We start from the raw sequence: 20,734 nt of genomic DNA, 5'->3' as shown, positions 1-20,734 counted from the left end.
TTCGCATGCTTGCACAAGGCTGAAGAAATAGCCAATGTCATCACCTTCCTTTGTAATTTCCTCAGTCTGGCAAGCTCTGTGGCTGAGAAAACACTCCAAGTGCAATGGGGTTTATGATATGAGCTAACATCTCTGCCTCACTGAAGAGAGCATTTGAACAGGCTGGGCCCTGACCCATGCACCCATACATTTACAGGTATATTTCTATTAAAGCCCAAGTCATGTTTTAATTCCCATCTCTGTTTTTCTCGACTAATAGAGACTTAACACTGAGAACTTGTTTCATGGCTATCTGCTCAATCCCAAACTCAGAGGCTGATGCACAATAGCTTTTCAGTTAATTTGTTCAATAATATTTTCTTTAACTGAAAGGGAATTATAATGCCTTTCTTACAGTCAAATAAATTAAACGTCTTTTTAAATGTTTTCTTTCTGTTTAGTATCTCTTTTTAAAAATGTATTGATTTGAAAGAGAGAGAGGGAAGGGAGAGAGAGAGGGAGAAATATTAACTTGATGTTTCACTCATTTATGCATTCATTGGTTGACTCTTGTATTTGCCCTGACTAGGGATCAAAACCACAACCTTGGTGTATCAGGACGACACTCTAACTAACTGAACCATCTGGTCAGGGCTTAGTATCTCTTTTAACAAGGAGTTGTAACTGCACATATAATAAAACATTCAAATATAAACAGGGCACTAAAATACATACCAGGATATTTCTAAACATGTACGTTGACATTAAAGTATATCCCCAAATGTATTTTCCTATCCAAAGATAACTAATTTATTTGAAGCTCCCACAAATCTTCCAAAAAATGATCACATAGTATTTATAACTAGTTCAAAAATGAGTTAAAGTGAACTTTCTAAAAATTCCATACATAACAAAAACAAGTTACAATAACCTACATCACTGCTTTTCATTAGAAATATGTGAGCTACAAATACAAGCCACATATGTAATTTTAAATTTTCTAGCATATACATCAATGAAAGGTAAAAATAGTTTAAATTAACTTTACTAATATTTAATCAATATAAAATAAGATATTTTTGTACTAATCCTTTATGAAATTATCATTGAAACTATAGAATCACAGACTCAAATTTTCATTAGCACACTGAAAAGTTTTCCAATAATAAATTAAGTACAAAAATAAATTTCCTTTATTATTCACATCCATCCATATTGACAAATTGCTTCATCATTAGAAAAATAATTCATTTGACTTTTAAGCAAAAACATATCAGTTTCAAAACTGTATTTATCCAATGTAAGTAAATTTAAAAACTCTTATGTCAACTCAATATAATTAACACAAAAATTAAAGGAGTAATGACTAAATTGAAAACAGTTCTAAATTTATCAATAGCCATGACATGTTCTCCAATATTTCTTGTTTTGTTTGCAGCCAATTTATATAATCATTTCAATTGTATGTTAACACCTTCTGTATATTGATTCCTGTTATAAATGTGCACAAACCATTATCACTGATTCTGATAATAAAAAGTGTGTATTTCAATATAAAATTTGGCACCTGTCTAGCTAGGTTACAAGTAAGCTTTGCTTTACTTAGAGCTTCAGAGTTAGCTTATTCATATGGGAAATAAGTCACCCTGCCATTTTTTATACAATACAATTGTACATTTGGCAAACATTCCTTTTGTTTCAAGAAAACCTTGAAGTGAATAGTATAATAAATCTTTGTAAAACTCTGTAATGACTCAACAACAAGCATTTTTAAAGACCACAAGAGGATTAAAATCATTATATTTTATTTATTTCAATAGATTCATAAATTGGCAATGATTCATAACATTTCCACATATATACTAAAAATTTAGAAAAGAGTATCCATGGTACTTTTCAGAGTTATTTTCAGAAAGCTGAGCCAAACCCTTTCAGTAGATACCACACAGGGAAGTGAAGCAGTAGGGAAACATGGTCTCTTGTTTTAAAATTCCATTAAGTCTTGAATCTTGCCTAACACACCTAGCTAGAGCACTTTCTGTGATGATAATCTTTTTCATGACTAGTTAAAATTATTTTTTGATGGATACAGAATATTCAAACATATCCATGTCATGAGTTCAGTATGTTTGGTTACAAGTAGACATATTTGTGTGTGTGTGTGTGTGTGTGCATGAATTTGGAGTATTTTGGAGAAAAAAAATACCCAGAGTATTAATTGGGTAGTGTCTCATATCATACAACTTATCTAAAACTAAAAGGGTTTGTACTTTTCCAAATTTTTAATTAACTGATCTTTGGTACTATTATAAATATTTTGCATCCTACATATAATTGTTTGGTGTCTTAATTTAAAATAGTTCACTTTTCTGAACAATTATTTTAGCCTTTATTTCATAATTTTCTAACAAACACCATAATTATAATAATATATATGCCATATGTAAAACTACATTTATATGTATATGTATATGTATATGTATATGTATATGTATATGTATATGTAGTTTTATCACTATCTATTACCACCTCTCCATCTAAAAATGATTTTCTTTTTTGTGTCAGAATATAAACTATAGTTGGCCAAAGTTATAAACTCAGATCACATTAAAAATAATTTACAAATTATGCATAAACTACTATGTCTATTCATATTATCCACTTTATTATTTTCACAATTTGTTTTATACAACAGACAAGTAACCTATTGTTTTTCTCTGCTACGGAAAATCTCAGCTGCCACTTGCTATAAAGTTTTTAATACACTTTCTTCCAGTCTTGTCTTTTTGTAGCTATTTCAGGATCTGCACTAGCTTATGCATCTCTGCTTGACTGCATTCGTCTTATACATTTAATTTATCCATTAAAATGTGTCCAACTTATTTTTTCAAACCAGAAGGATGATTAAATTGTAAATAAAATAAATAAATATTTCAATGTAATTTCCAATTAAGATTTACAAAAATACCACAAATCTCCTGCTTTCTTCATGAAATATTCAAATACACATTACAATGCTACATTCAAGAAATCATTTGTACTAAGTCAGCCTGTTGACAGTGCCTAGATTGTGGTTTTTGTATAATACTGGAAATAGCCCACACAGCTGACACTTCAATACAATGATAGCTTATATGATGCAACAGTTCAAGTAAAATGTAGTCCTATCTAAAAAAATAAAACTTATAGAAGTTTTAAAATTTAGGTTTTTATATTTAGATCAATGAGTTATTCTGAGTTAATTTTTTTCTATAATGTGAAGTAAGTCGAGGTCAGGGTTAAGGGTATTTTATATGAATATTCAAATGTTTAATCACCATTTAAAATATATATAATATTTTTGGAATGGAATTAGATTGGCAACCTTATCTCAACAATTGACTCTAAATATATGAATTGGTTTCTGGATTCTATTGTATTATCTATTTGCTTATCTGTATTGAAATGCCATGCTATCTTGACTGGTAGCTTTATATTGCTTTGCAATCTATAAATCCTCCAAATTTGTTTCCTCAAAACAAAATAATATTTTTTATATCAATTTTATTTCCATACATATTTTGTAATAAACGTGGCATTTTCTTTAAAACAAACAGACATTACTCATTTTTATGCTGTAATTTACAGCCTTAGTTTTTTTATTGTGTAATAGTATTATTGTTGAGAAAAAAGGTTTAAACAAACACATCTGGCTTGTAAAATACCAGAGCTTCTACCAAAATAGATTTAGTGCCTTGAAACAACCTTGTAGGCACTAACTAATATGACTTCTGTTCCAACTGTTTTTCTAAGTATTTGCTTCAATATAATGCCATCTATTACTATAAAATCCACTTCTTAATGTGACCAAGCCTATTTCTGCTCTAGGATACCAAAATTAATACCAGCAATCTCTTAGGCACTTGAGTAGCAAGAAAAAATATTTAAGAATGTAGACATTTTCTAAAATAACAAAAGTGAGTAAACAACACTTAGAATAAGAAATAGAGAATACATTCAGTAAAAAAGCAAACAATAAAAAAATCCCAAAACAACAACAACAAAAAATCACAATGGTTCAGAGGACCTTAGAGAGGTCACGGATGATAAAGAGAAATTTAAACATAACCTTTTGATTCTCACTAATGTTTTATATTTGATGCTTACATATTTTTATAAACCACTGCTAAGATATTTACTATAGATTTTCACTTAGCCAACTCAGATACTGATTTTGTACTCTATGTACAATTTTAAATTCAGGAATGGAAATTATTCCATGGAATCCATCCTCAACGTGGTTATGGGTCACCCTAACTCCAGCATTCCGAAGTCGGGTGACATACATGATTCCCTCATCTCTTAAAACATCATATTGACAGGTGATTACATAGGTCAAGGGTAAGCTACGCAACTTTTTGTCATCAGCTAACAAGGGGGCTGCCCTCACATCTAGAAACCCTGAATACTTTCTAGCTAGCTCAGAAGGACCATGAGTTGGACTGCTATAAAAATGCCCCTTCTTAAAATTCTCTGGGAGCAAAGAACTCCAATTAACATACTTGAAGAGGTAGCTTGATTCCACTGGTACATGTTGATTGTCGAACATGGCTTTTTCAAGTGATCTGTCTGTGGTAAAGTATTCACTCCAAAACCTGACCATAAGTGATTTGGGCAGAACTGGAAAATGTGAGTTTTCCCGTAAAGATGGTAAATCCATATCCAGAGTCTGAAGGGCAGGATAAATTAAAGACTGGATCTTGAGTTTGATCTTGACATCTGGATCATCTATGAGCTGAAAATTATTTAAAGTAAGTTGTTGAAATAATAATTTTCACTAATATTACACGTATATTTTTATTTATGAAGCTATGATACATTCAAAATTTCAAAAAGATAGTCAGAAATAATAGGAAATATATCTCAAAGAAATTGCCAAATTTTTAATATTATACCTAATATTCAGTATCTACACTTAAATACTATAAATATAAACAAAACTATTTTCCTCATGGGTAGGGAAAAAGACTAATATGTGATTAGTCAGTCATAAATATCATGTTTCTCTGAAAAAAACTGAAGAGTGTACATATTTTCCCCATTCTCTGGCATATTTTATGTTTATTTTGGATTTATTTCTTTTTAAGTGTTTGAAGCAAATTGCCAATGAAGTTTCTTACTGGAACTATTTTTTTAATTATTTATGTAATTTATTTTGTGATTATAAAATGACAGGTTTTCATTTCTTATTGTGTCTGTTTTGCATGATACATTTTTCTTATTTTTTAATTCAATTAAAATATTATTAGATGTTTTAATTTTAAAGTTGTTCAAATATTGCTTTCAAGAATTGCAATGTGCATGCTTAACTCATCAAAAACTATTTCTTTTTTATGTCAAAGGGTCTGAAGAGTTATCCCTTTCTCAATCCTGACATTTGTACCTAACTTTTGTTTTTCCTCATTTGTCTTTTCAGAGAATTAAAACTCTATTAGTCCTTTCAATGAATTAACATTTTGTTTTTTGTTATATTTACTCTGATCTTGTTTGAATATCATAATTTCTTTTCTTGTCATTATCTTCATTTTATTGACTTTATTTCTTAAGTCAGATGCTTCTTTCAGCCTTCCTTATTTTCTAACATATGCTTTTGAAAAAGTACAATTTTCTATAAATATAGTTCTAAATGTAGGGAACATATAAAAAGATGCATTCTTTTAAATACTGATCCATAGGTTTTTAGTCTATTTTTTAAAATTTCCATAGAAGAAAATTTTATTTGTCTTTTTCTTATTGATTTCCCACATTATTTCATTGTAGTAAAAGTCCAAATGTTGCACAATTTAAATTTTGTGATTTTTTTTTTTTTGAGACTGGCTTTTTTATGGCCCAGAACTTGGTTGATTTTTAAAAATGATCACAGGTACTTGCTTATTTGCCTATTCCACTGAATGAAATATATTGATTATTATTACACTCCTCTAAACACTTATTATTTTTGCCCATTGTTCTCTTCATTGCTAAAAGTAGTATTATTAAACCTCTTGCTGTGGTCATAAACTTGTGTTTTCTCCTGTCATTCTTTTATGTATTTAATGCCATGTTATTAAAACCATGCAGATTTAGTTTTATTTCCTTGGCCATTGAAACATTTTCTGTAATGATGTGATCTTATTTATCTAGCAATTTTTTTAAATATTATTACAGTGTATAATTTTTCATCCATTTGCTTTCAAATTTTCTGCTTACTTATTTTTAATCTGATAATCTTAGTACTGCAGCAAGATCATTAAAAACATAAATGGTTATAATTACTAAAATCATTAGTTATGCCTACCACTTTATTTTGTGCATCTTCTTTTTCTTTTTTCTCCATTTTTTGCATTCTTTCAGGTTGGTTGATCTTTCAATTATTCTATTTTTTTCCTGTAGCTGTTTATATTATACCCTGTTTTTATTATTTAATTGATTTCCCTAAACATTAAAATATGTTTTCTTAACTTCTCAAAGACTAATGATCTTATCAAAAGCCAATTCTAAGTCTTTTTTTCTTCTTAGATGATAAAAACATACCTTATAAGATTTAAAATCTATCCTCTCCTTAACTTAGAGGTTTTTTTTGTCATATTCTAATTCTATATATCTAATTATTTTAAAATATTCAAGTTTATTAAGATTTATTCACATCTTACCACAGTCTTGCTCTTTGCTTCTTCATGCATGTTAAAATTTCATCTGCATTTTCAATTCATCTGAAACACTTTACTTAAAGTAGTCTTAGAGTGTTCCATTAATAGCAAGTTCTCTTAGTTTTAGCTTATCTGAATGTTATTTTTTATCCTTTGTTCTTTTTATTAAAATCATTATTGTTGAGAGTATTCCAAATGTTTTCCTTTGTTACCCCCATTTCCCCCATCCACCTGGTTCCTGCCTTGCCCCAGGCCTTCACCACTCTATTGTCTGTGTCCTTAGGAATTTCATTATATGTATATGAATTTTTTGGTTAATCTCTTCCTGCCCTACCTCCCCCAACCCCTTTCCCTCTGAGGCTCATTAGTCTGTTCCTTGTTTCCATATCTCTGATCCTATTTTATTCATCAGTTTATTTTGTTCATTAGATTCCTTGTTTATTTTGATTTTTAGATGCAATTGTTGATAGATATGTAATAATTTTTCTTCTTCTTCTTCTTCTTCTTCTTCTTCTTCTTCTTCTTCTTCTTCTTCTTCTTCTTCTTCTTCTTCTTCTTCCTTTTTCTTCTCCTTCTTTGTTCTTTAAGAATACCATTCAACATTTCATTTCATGTAATCCTTGTTTGGTGTTGATGAGCTCCTTTAGCTTTTTCTTATCTGTGAAGCTCTTTATCTGACCTTCAATTCTAAATGATAGCTTTACTGGGTAGAGTAATCTTGGTTGCAGGTCCTTGCTATTCCCCACATTGAATATTTCTTGCCCCTTCCTTCTGGCCTGAAAAGTTTCTGTTGAGTAATCAGCTGACAGTCATATGGGTACTCCCTTGTAGGTAACTAACTGTTTTTCTCTTGCTGCTTTTGAGATTATCTCTTTGTCTTTAGCCCTTGGCATTTTAGTTATAATGTGTCTTGGTGTGGGCCTCTTTAGGTTCATCTTGTTTGGTCTTCCTGGACTTATAAGTCTATTTCTTTCACCGGGTAGGGGAAGATTTCTGTCATTATTTCTTCAAATAGGTTTTCAATACCTTGCTCTCTCTCTTCTCCTTCTGGAACCCCCATAATGCAAATGTTGGAATGCGTGAAGTTGTCCTAGAGGCTCCTTACACTAACTTCTTATTTTTGGATTCTTTTTTCTCTTCTGGTTGGGTGTTTTTTGCTTCCTCATATTCCAAATCATTGATTTGATTCTTGGAATCCTCTACTCTACTGTCGAATCCATGTAAATTATTCTTTATTTCAGTTACCGAATGCTTCATTTTTGACTGGTTCTTTTTCATGTCTTTGAAATTCTCACTAAGATCCTTGAAATTCCCACTAAGTCCCTTGAAGCTTTTATTAAGATCCTTGAGAATCCATATAACTATTGTTTCAAACTCTCTATCTTATAGTTTGTTTGCTTCCATTTAATTTAGTTCCTTTTCTGGATATTTCTTCTGTTCTTTCATTTGTGATGTTTCTTTGTCTCCCCATTCTTGCTGCTTCCCTATGTTTCTATGTATTAGGTAGAGCTGCTATGTCTCCTGGAATTGGTAGAGTGGCCTTGTGTAGTAGATGTCCTGTAGGGTCCAGTGGCTCAGCCTCCCAAGTCATCTGAGCTGGGCACTCTAGGAGCACCCCTGTGTAGGCTGTGTGTACATAATTTTTGGTATCTTTTTTCTTGTTGAAGACAAGATGATTATTCTAAACTACAAGTAGCCAAAATTTATATACTTTAAAATGTGTATTAAAATAAACAATAAAAATAATAGCAAGGTTTGTTTTATAGCACAATACATTTATGTGAAATATCTATGTTTAGAATTAAATTATAAACATTTATTTGTAAATACATTAGAATTTTTTTTCTCTACAGGAACATTGCTTCCAAGCCATCAGTGCCAAGTTAATTTCTTAGGATAATTAAACCTGTATCCAAAGCAATTTTACTCATAATCTATTAGACTAATTATAATTAATTATTACCATATTAAATCTATAGTTAATAGGTATCCAGTTTTAGCTAAATGTCATAGAAATAGTGTATTAATTGATGTATGAAAAGTATAGTTCCTTCTGCAAATGAAGAGTATTTATTAACCTGCTAACTTTTTCATCCATAGGCAACTTTATTATTCTGATAACAGTTTTCATGCATGTTTTAGCATACTCCACTAAAGAATACTGAAATAATCTGATGCTCTGGTCATGGTGATTGGTATCAATGATTGATTTCACAAATGCAATCCAGTAATATAACATACACTGTGGTACTTACCTGACAATACCAATTAGGTTTAAACCAATGATCTTGAAAGAGGATTTTATAACCTTATTTTTATAAATATGGCAGGAGGTAGGCATAGAGGCACTAGATATATTAATGTTCTCTGATATGATTTCTATGTATCTCTAATGTATTAATATAACATATTTGCATTAATATTTTAATGTTTGAAATAAATAAATTTAAGTGTAGTCTATTTTTAAAAATGAAACAAATCTAAGCAACATACCTGTTGAGTCACTGCTGCAGCTAAATTTCCTCCAGCACTGTCTCCAGAAATACCAATTCTTTTGGGATCTACACCATAGCCTTTAAGAATATCTTGGCGTAAGAACCACTTTAATGCATTATACACATCTTCAAATTGATTTGGAAAGTGGTATTTAGGTGCTAGTCTATAGCTGTGGGTAGAAAAACAATGACCTTTAAGTCAATATTTATAATAAAAATGCATGTGTGTGTGTGTGTGTGTGTGTGTGTGTGTTTGTGTTTGAGTGCATACCCATTTGTGTGCATGCTATTGCCTTAAAATAAAAAGTAAAATTTTTCTTTAACAAATATACTTTGAATTACAATGAATCCAAAGCCAGACTTAATCCTAATGATAATGCTGGATATGAAAATTTTCACAAATGTCATTTTTGCATGAGTAAAGGCCTGAATGCAAAACTTGGATTGGGTTTAGGAAAAATAAAATATCCCAGATGATAACTAACTAAACTCCTAGAACGTTATTTTCTTTGTAATCATTATTCTTTATTACTAACCAATAGATATTAAGCAATTCTTAGAAATTATGTTATGCCAACTTAATCTCATGATCAAGTCGCCATGCAGTCATTACTATTTTTTTTCATTTTCTATTATTGATTATTGATCTAGAATGCTTTTTAGAATAGTCTGTGCCTGTATTCCCATGTTATTTAGTTACTACTTGCTTTTGATGAAGGATTATACCATAAATTATACTATACTGCCCTAACAGGTTTGGCTCAGTGGATAGAGCGTCAGCCTGCGAACTCAAGGGTCCCAGGTTTGATTCCAGTCAAGGGCGTGTATCTTCGTTGCGGGCACATTCCCTGTAGGGAGTGTGCAGGACACAGCTGGTTGATGTTTCTCTGTCATCGATGTTTCTAACTCTCTATCCCTCTCCCTTCCTCTCTGTAAAAAATCAATAAAATATATTTAAAAATATATATACTGTACTAATTGCTTTAAACATACTTTATTATTTGATTTTCAAAATAACTCTGACATAGGAAATATTAAATGATTCCCAGTTTACATATGAGAAAATGGAGTTAAAATGAGATTTAACTGTCACAGTCACTCAATAAATTCTAGAACCAAATATTGAACCTGATTCTCTGAAGCCATCCTTATTCACTCTGCTAACTAAGAGTAGGTGGGAAATCCAACGAAGTTCATTTCTCAATAAAATTTAATATTGTAACTTTATTCTAAGAATTTCTTTTTAAAAAATATATTTTACTGATTTTTTACAGAGAGGAGATAGAGAGTTAGAAACATTGATGAGAGAGAAACATCAACCAGCTGCCTCCTGCACACCTCTGACTGGGGATGTGCCCACAACCAAGGTACTTGCCCTTGACTGGAATCAAACCTGGGACCCTTGAGTCCCCAGGCCGACGCTCTATCCCCTGAGCCAAACCGGTTAGGGCTCTAACAATTTCTTGACATCCTGTTTTTGATCCCCACTTGACCCAACTGTACAAATCTTTTCTCTCTGTCTCTTTTTCTGGTCATGCCCAAGCTCACTTTATTCTCACCATCTGATTTCCATTAGAAACACACCTAGCATAACCATGGAATCATCAGAACACCTGAAAACATCTCACTATATAAGGCACCTGGCCCAAACCCAAGCCAACCAACAGTGCTCTTACTTGGTTGAAATGACAACAGCATCAAGTCTATTAGCTGTTAGTCTTGACAGTATATCATAAGAATAATGAGCTGAAATAAAAGAAAAAGAAAATCAGAGACTGACAAATAAATTGATGGACAATTTTTTTCCCCAGCAAAAAGCCTACTATGACATCTCATTCTTCATGAAAATGTTTTGGAAAAATATTTCTAATATTTCATCACAGCTACAGAACATGAATTCTCTTGCCCAGTGATCCTATTGCATGCACTTTGTCAGGTTTCTTGTTCTTCCACATATTTTACACTGTATAATTTAAGCAATTTCCCTCTTTTCAAGATTAATCTGTGCTCTCTTCAATCAGCAGGTGTTAGGTGTTGAAAGAATAAACATAAATATACCTCCCTGACTTTCAGGAGGTCACAGCCTGAGAAGGAAAACCCTTATTTTGTAAAACTACTGTTTGGAATTCTCTGCTGTTATTTTGGACAGATTCTTATTCTAAAAAAATAACTTTACTTTCTAGCCAGCTTTAGCCTGCTTGAATAATGAGGAAGATAAACTTAGCTGCCTGACCTTGTAGGCCAGACACTAGATATGCCCATAATTTCAATGCCATGCCAGGTGAATTTTTTAATTGGATAGAACTGTGTTGTTTTCAAGGCCAGCAGTGAGATAACCACTAAGTGCACATAGGGCTGGCTCCTTAATAAAAAGGGAAGTTCTGCTTGTAGCCTTGCTTAGAATTTGAATTCATTTTCTCTAAGCCCCCCGTGGTGAATAAAGTGGATCTCCAAGCTCTGCTCCTGCATTGTTTGATTGTTCCGAATCTCTGTAACAAGCCTACTGGAGACAGGAACTGGGAAGGTCAAGCATATATACTAAAATCAATATAATAGTGGCTTTAATGGAGGGGTAGAGAGAGTGCTCTGTGGAATAGTATTAGATTTCATAATAACTGCAAGAGCATGTTAAAGAAGCGTAAAAGGAAATAGGGAGAGCTGAGACCTGATTTTGGCATTCATATTTCGTAGGCAGATGAGAAGATACGTGTTTTCTGGAGTTATTTTGGCCATGTATACAGATTGGTTGGGGAGGGGTCACACATGTTTGCTATTGTGCTTGGAAAAGTGCTTCCTTTGGCACATAAGAAACATTTAAGAAAATAAAATACGATTTGCCAGTAACAAGAGAAGGAAGAGATCATGAAGTACTGAGGGGAATATCAGCATATAAAGTTGTCACAAAAGGTACATCCTGTGGACCATAAAAAGAGGAGTAGATATTCTCTGATGATGTTGCCAAAGTTGGGTGCTTAATATTCTTTTTTGTTTAAGATATATTTTTATTGATTTTTTTACAGAGAGGAAGGGAGAGGGATAAAGAGTTAGAAACATCGATGAAAGAGGAACATTGATCAGCTGCCTCCTGCACACCCCCAACTGGGGATGTATCTGCAACCAAGGTACATGCCCTTGACCAGAACCAAACCTGGGACCTTTCAGTCTCCAGGCCGACGCTCTAGCCACTGAGCCAAACCAGTCAGGGCAGATGCTGAATATTCTTAAAATGTAAAATACACACTAAATTTTGAACTTTTATTTAACATTTACTAGACAAAGTCATTCTTGTATTTTGGATTAGGACACATATTTTTTAGAGTTTTCTTTAATATTGAAAGAGAAAGCATCAGGCAAATACTATTTTGCTTCAGAGCTTATTCTTATTTAGTTTTTTGTGTTTTTTTTTCCTCTTGTAAGCATGCTCCTACTCTTTTTTGTTGTTATTAACCCTCACCCGAGGATATTTTCCCATTGATTTTTAGGGAGAATAGAAAAGAGGGGGAAAAACAGAGAGAAACATTGATGTGAGAGAACACAACAATTGGTTGCCTCCTGCATGCACCCCCACCGGGCCCCAGGCTGGGAGGAGCCTGTATCCGAGGTACAGGCCCTTGACAGGAATCAAACCCAGGCTAATTTGGTCCGCAGGCCTATGCTCTATCCACTGAGCAAAACCAGCTAGGGCAGCATGCTCCCAACTCTTTAGGGAAACACTGATGGAAAGATTTTTAAGGGACTGCTTTTGTCAGCAGGAACTCATAGAAACTAACAGGCATGGCATAGTGGCAGAATCAGGTTGGTTTTTTTTGTTGTTGTTTTTTTTCAAATTTAGTCTTAAAAACATCACTTTACTATTACTTGATTTTCAAAATAACTCTATGACATAGGAGATATTATATGATGACTTCACTGCCTGAATTTATAGAAAATGTTAGGATCATACCCTTTACTGCTCCAATTTACATTTCTAATCGACATCAATACTCATCAATACCTGTGTTTTTTTTTTTCCTCCTGAAAACAGAGAGAGAAAACATAACAGAGATAGTTATGTTCCTCCCCGTGTGTGATATCAATACTCGCCTTTGTAAGGAGTCCAGTTCCCTCCAACATCCTGTAGGTCAGGCAAACTTCATCCTGTCTTCCTGTGCCTCCTCCCACATTTCAACACACTTCTATTTAGTGCTATCTTTCTCTTTTTTTTTTTCTGAAAATATATTTTTATTGATTTTTACAGAGAGGAAGGGGGAGGAATAGAGAGTTAGGAACATTGATCAGCTGCCTCCTGCCTGCCCCCTACTGGGGATCGAGCCTGTAACCAAGGTACAGTCCCTTGACAAAAATCAAGATGGGGACCCTTCAGTCTTGGGCCCTTGCTCTATCAACTGAGCCAAACTAGTTAGGGCTATTTATTGCTATTTTACCTTCAGCTTATAAACATGTTCATAGACCTTCCATATATAAATACAATATGTATTTAAACATAAATATATCAGACTAGAGACTCAGTGCACAAAATTCATGCACGGGGCAGGGGTGTCCCTCAGCCTGGCCTGCACCCTCTCCAATCTGGGACCCCTCGAAGGATGTCCTACTGCCGGTTTACAGGGATCGGGCCTAAACCAACAGTTGGACATCCCTCTCACAATCTGGGACTGCTGGCTCCTAACCCCTTACCTGCCTGCCTGCCTGCCTGATTGCCCCTAATCACTCTGCCTGCTGGCCTGCTTGCCCCCAACTGCACCCTGTCGCTGGCCTGCTTGCCACTAATTGCTCCCCCCCGTAGCCTGATCATCTCCAACTACCTCCCGTGTCAGTGTGCTTGCCCCCAATTGCTTCCCCTGCCAACCTGCTCACCTACAACTGCCCCGCCCCCCGCTGGCCTGCTCGCCCCCACCTTCCTTCCCCACTGGCCTGCTTGCCCCCAACTGCCCTCCTGTTGGCCTGCTCATTCCAAATTGCCCCCACCACTGTTCTGACCACCTCCAACTGATCCCCACTGGTGGCCTGCTTACCCCCAACAGCTCCGCTCCCCACCAGCCTGATCACCCACAATTGCCGTCCCATCCTGGCCTGATTACAACTGCCCTCCCCTCTTGGCCTCTAACTGCCTCTACCTTGGTCTCGCCACCATGGCTTTGTCCAGAAGAACATCTGGAAGGTCTCCTGGAAGGTCTCCCCATCTAATTAGCATATTACACTTTTATTATTATAGACTAGCGTTCCCGTTGCAGGAAAAATCCTGCAATAGGGTTTCCTGCTGCATTCTACCCCGCCCTGCCTGCTCTCCTCCCTTCCCGGCCCGCCTTCTCCGCCAGCCCGCCTGCTTTTCCCTTCTCCCCCGGCCCGCCTTCTCCACCAGCCCGCCTGCTTTTCCCTTCTCCCCTGGCCCCACCTCCGCTCCTCCCTTCTCCGCCCCCTGGCTTGCTTGCTTCTCCGCAGCTTTGCTCCCTTCTGCAGCTCTTGGCTTCTTTCTACTCTGTCTTGATATGCAAATTATCCGCCATCTTTGTTGGGGTAATTTGCATACTCGTCCTGATTGGCTGGTGGGCGTGGCTTGGTTGGTGGGCGTGGCTTGGGCGTAGAGAAGGTGCGGTCAATTTGCATACTTGTCTATTATTAGGTAGGATAGAGGCCTGGTGCACGGGTGGGGGCCAACTGGTTTGCCCTGAAGGGTGTCCCAGATCAGGGTGGGGGGTGCCTTGGGGCATGGGTCGGCTTGGGCAAGGGACCTGTGGTGGTTTTCAGGCTGGCCACACCCCCTTCAGGGTGGGGATACAAGCTGGGGATGCCTGGCCAGCCTGGGTGAGGGGTTGATGGCTGTTTTCAAGCTGGCCAAGCCCCCCCCTGTGGGGATCCTCACGGCCGTTTTCAGGCTGGCCACACCCCCTTCAGGGTGGGGCATCCTGCTGGGGTGCCTGCCAGCCTGGGTGAGGGGATGATGGCTGTTTTCAGGCTGGCCACACCCCCTTCAGGAAGGGGGTCCCCACTGGGGTGCCTGGCCAGACTAGGTGAGGGGCTGATGGCTGTTTGCAGGCTGGCCAAGCCCCCCAGTGGGGACCCTCACCCCATGGGGGTGTGGCCAGCCTGGGTGAGGGACTGAGGGCCGTTTTCAGGCTGGCCACACCACCTTCAGGATGGGAGTCCCCACTGGGGTGCCTTGGCAGCCTGGGAGAGGGATGATGGCTGTTTTCAGGCTGGCCACACCCCCTTCAGGATGGGGGTCCCCACTGGGGTGTCTGGCCAGACTAGGTGAGGGGTTGATGGCTGTTTGCAGGCTGGCCAAGCCCCCCAGCGGAGACCTTCACCACATGGGAGTGTGGCCAGCCTGGGTGAGGAGCTGAGGGCTGTTTTAAGGCTGGCCTTGCCACCTGGTGATCCAGGCTCCCAGCTCCTCCTTTTTTTCTTTTCTTTTCTTTTCTTTTTTTCAGTGCCTCCTTGAGCAGAGACCAGGGCCAGTTGGAAGCAGGTATCTGGGATTTATTTATCTTCTATAATTAAAACTTTCTAGCCTTGAGTGGAGGCCAGGGCCGGCCAGGGCGGTCGGGAAGCTTGGCTTTCTTTATCGCCGGGGGCAACTCAAGCCTCTTGCTTGCTCCAGCTCCGTGGCCGCCGCCATCTTTGTTGGGCTAATTTGCTTACTCGCTCTTGATTGGCTGGTAGGTGTAGCAGAGTGATGGTCAATTTGCATGTTTCTCTTTTATTAGTGTAGATATAACTTTTATATAAGATATAAAATTTATATTGCATTTAATAAAATGATATATTTTAGATATATTTGTAGAAATATAGGAAGTACATAAAATAAATTAAAATGTGCATTTTAATTTTTGTTAAGCCTCAAGCAAGCATATTTTTTTTTACTGATTTTAGAGATAGGGGAAGAGGAAGAAAGAGAGAGAAAGAGTGAGAGTGAAGGGAAGAGAGGGAGAAACATTAATATATGAGAGAAACAATGATTCCTCGCCTTCCATATGGGTTCCTAGCAGGGGTAAAAGCCATAACCTGGGTATGAAACCTGACAGGGAATTGAACAGGCAAACTTTCAGTGCACGAGAAGACCTTCCAAACAACTGAGCCACACTTGCCAGGGCTGTACATATATTTTACATAAAATAAAAATAAAGTACACTTACTCAACCCTGTGCTTCTTTTCTATCTGAGACCCCATCTTTCCTAAATTTATTAAAAGACTGCGTCACCATCTTCATTTTCTCACTTCTCCTCCACTCTTCAACTCATTTAATTTTGGTCTTCATTACAACATTCCATCATATTTGCAATTAACAATCTTAATAATAAATTTCTACATTCATGAAAGTTTTTCTTCTTACCTGAGATTTGCTACAACTTTGATATTTATTTCCTTTGAGAAATAAATTCAAAATAATTTTTTAAACTAACATAATTCCAACTAAAGAAATTTCAGACAGCTGGGGTATTCTGTAATCTGTGATAATGTTTACCAGATATGTCAGAGAAAACAAATTAATAAAATATATGCTATATGATAAGAAAAATGTGCAACAAGGGGTACCTACCAGCACTTCCCAAACACCAACCACCACCATGAATGTAAAATAAGCCCCTTCTTAGCGCCTCTGACTTGCGCTTTGGTATATATACACGGACAGGAACATTGCTGAAGGTTGTGTCCAACACAGTGACAGTTTCATCAGATGTGGGTGGAACATCTTGAAGGCTCATGAGAAACATTGCAGTGTTCATGAAATGGTTGATTCCCAGGAGTTCACCAACCAGGGCCTAAAAGGAAAGAAAGAAAACAAATACCATCGCAGGTTACAAACAGCAAGTGCCAGTGTTGATTATGAACATAGAAGTATGCACATATGCTCCCAGGACCCCTGTGTCCTATTACCACAGCTGAATCTGAATTACACAGAAATATTCGCGATTCAGAATCTTTACCATAATAGTTGCCTCAGAATAAAAAAAAAGAAAGAAGATATTTAAAGAATTCTTGAGATATTACAACTTGGAAGGATCTAGGCTTCAGGTTATTATGAGCTTTGAAATGAATTTTAAAAATATATTTAATTTCAGAGAGGAAGGAAAAGAGATAGAAATATCAATGATGAGAGAGAATCATTGATCGCCTGCCTCCTGCATGCCCCACAATGGCGATCAGGCTGGTAACCTGGGCATGTGCTCTAACCAGAAATTTAACCGTGACCTCCTGGTTCATAGGTTGACACTCAACCACTGAGCCGCACCAGCCAGGCTGAAATGACATCGATGCTTCTTACTTTGAGTACACAGATAAACAATGTACACTCTCTACTCTAAATAAGCTCAGAGTCAAGTGGGAGGAATGGATACATAAGCAATTATGAAACAACATAGCTGCCCATCTCAGAGACATGTACAAAGAACTTTGGCAAAAGACACTAGAGACCCGAGGGAGAAGGTTTCAAACAGTATGTGAACTCTGCTATGAGTACAGAGAGGGACATTTGGCTGAACAAAGGAGAAAATCTCTTTCTAGGCCAGAGGAACAGAGACACTACTATTACAATTAGAGAAATTCGGGTAGTTTAGTAAAGCTACAAGGTCAGGTCCACACCGGGATGCATGAAATAAACGGGGTCCCAGAACGTGAGTGTGAGCCAATCATGAAAGACCTATCACGCTGGGATTCCAAATATCAAAAAGATGATGATTTCACTCCTAATTTTGAAACATGCAGACTACGGGCCAGGGTCCAGTGGAAGGGTATTGTTTCCCCAACCCAGCTGCATCTCCCAGCCCACGAATGCTACACCCAAGTTGATGTTCAAGTGCAAACAAATACATCTCCTTACTGTTGCCTGGCAGCTGTCCCAAAGGGACTGTAGAAGTTAGACTCACAGAAAACAGAAAAGCACACACCTTCAAGAAATGGCTGTCCTCATGCTGTAATTGCCACCAGAGGAGTAGAATTCATGCAGATGAGAGTGAAATGCAAATGCTTAGTCTGCCTGACAAGCCTTAGGAGACTGGCTACTCCAGCTATAAGTCTGTTCTAGGCCTTTTCCACATTGCGGGTACCTCCCCTTCCCCCCCCCCCCCCCCCACACACACAGAGACAGCTCCACATGCTGACCAGGCCCCAGCATGGGGGTGTCTTCTACCTGCTCCTCTCTGCAGTGACAGAAGGGGTGGAGACTCCTACCCCAGTGGACCATCATCTGTGCTCTTTATCTCTGCAGTGTTACATTATGTTTTCCCATGTTGCCCAGTGTGAGTTTTGCACAAGCACTCCAACCAATTAACAGTGAGATTTTGAAGAAATCACATAAATATTAGGCTGATTTTAATTGGTAACACAGAAAGTTGAGATGCAGGTCATAGCATTTACTTAATTTTAGGAAATAAATTTAAAGTTTCTACAACCTATGATGTAGAGGAGGTATCAATAGGTATACCACAAAAGTAGTTTATGCCAATTTAGTTGACCTTCTGGCTTTAAATGTAAGTTAAGTACAGATAATTCAAGACCATCTTTCAAAACATTTATCACTGGACTCAAGCCATTTATCCTGAAAGAATAAGACTGTTTCAAATATTTTTTAAATGACAGAGATTTACTAAATTATGCAATTTAAGGACTGGAATTTAGTTATGAAAACAAATCGCAATATTGTGTAAGGAAGTACAAAGTATGAAATTTTTAATGTGACTTTATAATTGCACTAGAAGCCCGGTGCATGAATTTCGTGCATGGAGGGGGGTTGTCCCTCAGGCTAGCCTATACCCTCTCCAATCTGGGACCCCTGGATAATTGCACAAGTTTTTAGATTCTACTAGGAAGTATGATAAACATAAAACTGAAGACTAGAAAGCCATCAGTGTAGGCTAAAACTATCGCCCAGTGTCTCTGCAGTCTGAAATGAGCAATTAAGGTTATTAAAGTTTCTTTGACTCTTCCCTTTAGTGAAGTTTGCTGAATTAGAGCAGTAGATTAATATCTCAGACCAGCGTGCTCTCTTAATACTGACTCTAAAACCCAAAAGCAATTGTTGACATAAATTTGAAATATCGAATGATAAAGAGTGAAAATTTTGAGCAACTCTGGAATTTCTATGCCTCAGTGTATGGACAAAATCATTTCTTATACCTTAGTCATACAAAGATCTATCAGCTAAATTTCTGATGATCAAAACTGAGAAATAGTGCCTATGTTACATATTGCACTGATTCAAAGCTACATTATATGCCAAAAGAGATTGTTAAAATACCTCAAAAAGGGCGGGTGCAAGGAATGAGATAAAAAGCCAAGAGTTTTATTAGTCAGGCTAATTGTCCTTGAATTATCTTTTTTTTTTCTTCTACAAGAAAATTGCTATGGAGATAATGAAAGAAGATAATGAATGGTTTCATTTCTAGGTAATTAACTTCACTCAGAAAGAACCATAGGTCTTTGAGGACCAGCCATGGTGGGCAGCTAGCCTGCCAGTTGCCTGATCACCTGAGCAGTTCACCAGCTACTGGACATCACACATCTCCCTGGCCTTTACCAGTGACCTGTTTCCAAATATCTCAGTAAGAATTCATTTTCATGTCCGAATACAAGATGATTGCATAGCATTCTGTGACTAACCAGAGTATTGCTCAGTCCTACCATTTCTGTAGTTCATGCGTTAACATGCTTCCTTCTGACTGTGTTCATGCCATGAAACTCACAAGAAGACTTTTTGTTTTTCTCAGCCGACACATTTTGTCCTTTAATATTTAAAATCAAAACTACTTGACCACTTCCTTCATTTTCATTCTGCTAGTGGTCGGCCTTAAAGAATAGTTAAAATATAAGAAAGATTTTTAAAATCAGCAAACTTATAGAGCAAAACGTCCAAGACAGTAGAAGTTGTTAAAAGTAATACAACAGGTATTTTCTCCTGATTAAACGGTTAGATATTGAGTCAATAAAATTCTATACTTACCACATTTGATATAGTTTTAAATATGAGGTTAAACCCAGTTAGTTTCCATGGCTCCTCAATGTTATCTGGGAGAGGTGTATAAACATAATATGCCGTGAAAATGCCCACCAACAGGAGCAAAACAGTCTTTCTTCCCATGCTGTTTCCCGTCTGCTCTCCTTGCCAGCACAGCAAATACACTTTGAAATATTCAGAGACAGAACTTTCATAACCAGGTTTGGACCTATCATAATGTGTTACTTAACTTCCTGAACACAAACTCCACTGCTCCCTGTGTCGTTTCATTGGCTGTTCAGAAATAAACAGTAGGAGGACAAAGATCACTGTAAACATACAGCACTCACCGTTTGCAAGTTTTATCTTGTCCAACCTTCTTACTGGGTGGCTAGGCAGTCAAGCAAACAGTTTATTGCATATCATGTGGTGCAGAATACTTGATTATCTTTTTAAAGGCCTGAGGAAAATTCAACAAACCCATTATATGATTCAAATAACACATCTCAGAGAGAAAAAAAAACACAAATCTTTAGAAAGTATTGAGAGCTTTTACAAAGCAAGATGAATACGCTCACTTAAATTTTATAGCATTATAACATTTGATTGTCTTGCTACAATTTTAAATGTCAATAAGTAATACTAATTATGTTAAAAC

General features: G+C 36.6%; 1 protein-coding gene across 1 annotated transcript; it reads right to left on the bottom strand.

Moving 5' to 3' along the window:
- Positions 1-1,818: 1,818 nt before the first annotated feature.
- Positions 1,819-20,226, bottom strand: LOC307097349 (arylacetamide deacetylase-like). The gene is made up of 5 exons (XM_079767353.1): positions 20,083-20,226; positions 16,684-16,906; positions 10,819-10,888; positions 9,141-9,312; positions 1,819-4,753 (listed from the first exon to the last, which is right to left on the bottom strand). Exons 1-5 carry the CDS (start codon positions 20,218-20,220, stop codon positions 4,157-4,159), a joined length of 1,200 nt encoding a protein of 399 aa, XP_079623479.1. The 5' UTR covers positions 20,221-20,226; the 3' UTR covers positions 1,819-4,156.
- Positions 20,227-20,734: the final 508 nt, after the last annotated feature.

This window comes from Cnephaeus nilssonii (genome assembly GCF_951640355.1).
Source record: "Cnephaeus nilssonii genome assembly, chromosome: 3".
NCBI lineage: Eukaryota > Metazoa > Chordata > Mammalia > Chiroptera > Vespertilionidae > Cnephaeus > Cnephaeus nilssonii.
Note: the sequence above shows the minus strand (reverse complement) of the source record. Positions and strands in the feature narration are given on the sequence as shown.

What these genes read in the sequence shown, in the direction of transcription:
- LOC307097349 (XM_079767353.1), bottom strand. Translation starts at nt 20,220, where the DNA reads ATGGGAAGAAAGACTGTTTTGCTCCTGTTGGTGGGCATTTTCACGGCA. An exon ending in TTGGTGTTTGGGAAGTGCTG is followed by an intron (nt 10,889 to 16,683) that starts GTAGGTACCCCT and finishes CTTTTATTTCAG; the next exon opens with CTCATTATTCTTATGATATA. An exon ending in GCTGTTGTCATTTCAACCAA is followed by an intron (nt 9,313 to 10,818) that starts GTAAGAGCACTG and finishes TTCTACCCACAG; the next exon opens with CTATAGACTAGCACCTAAAT.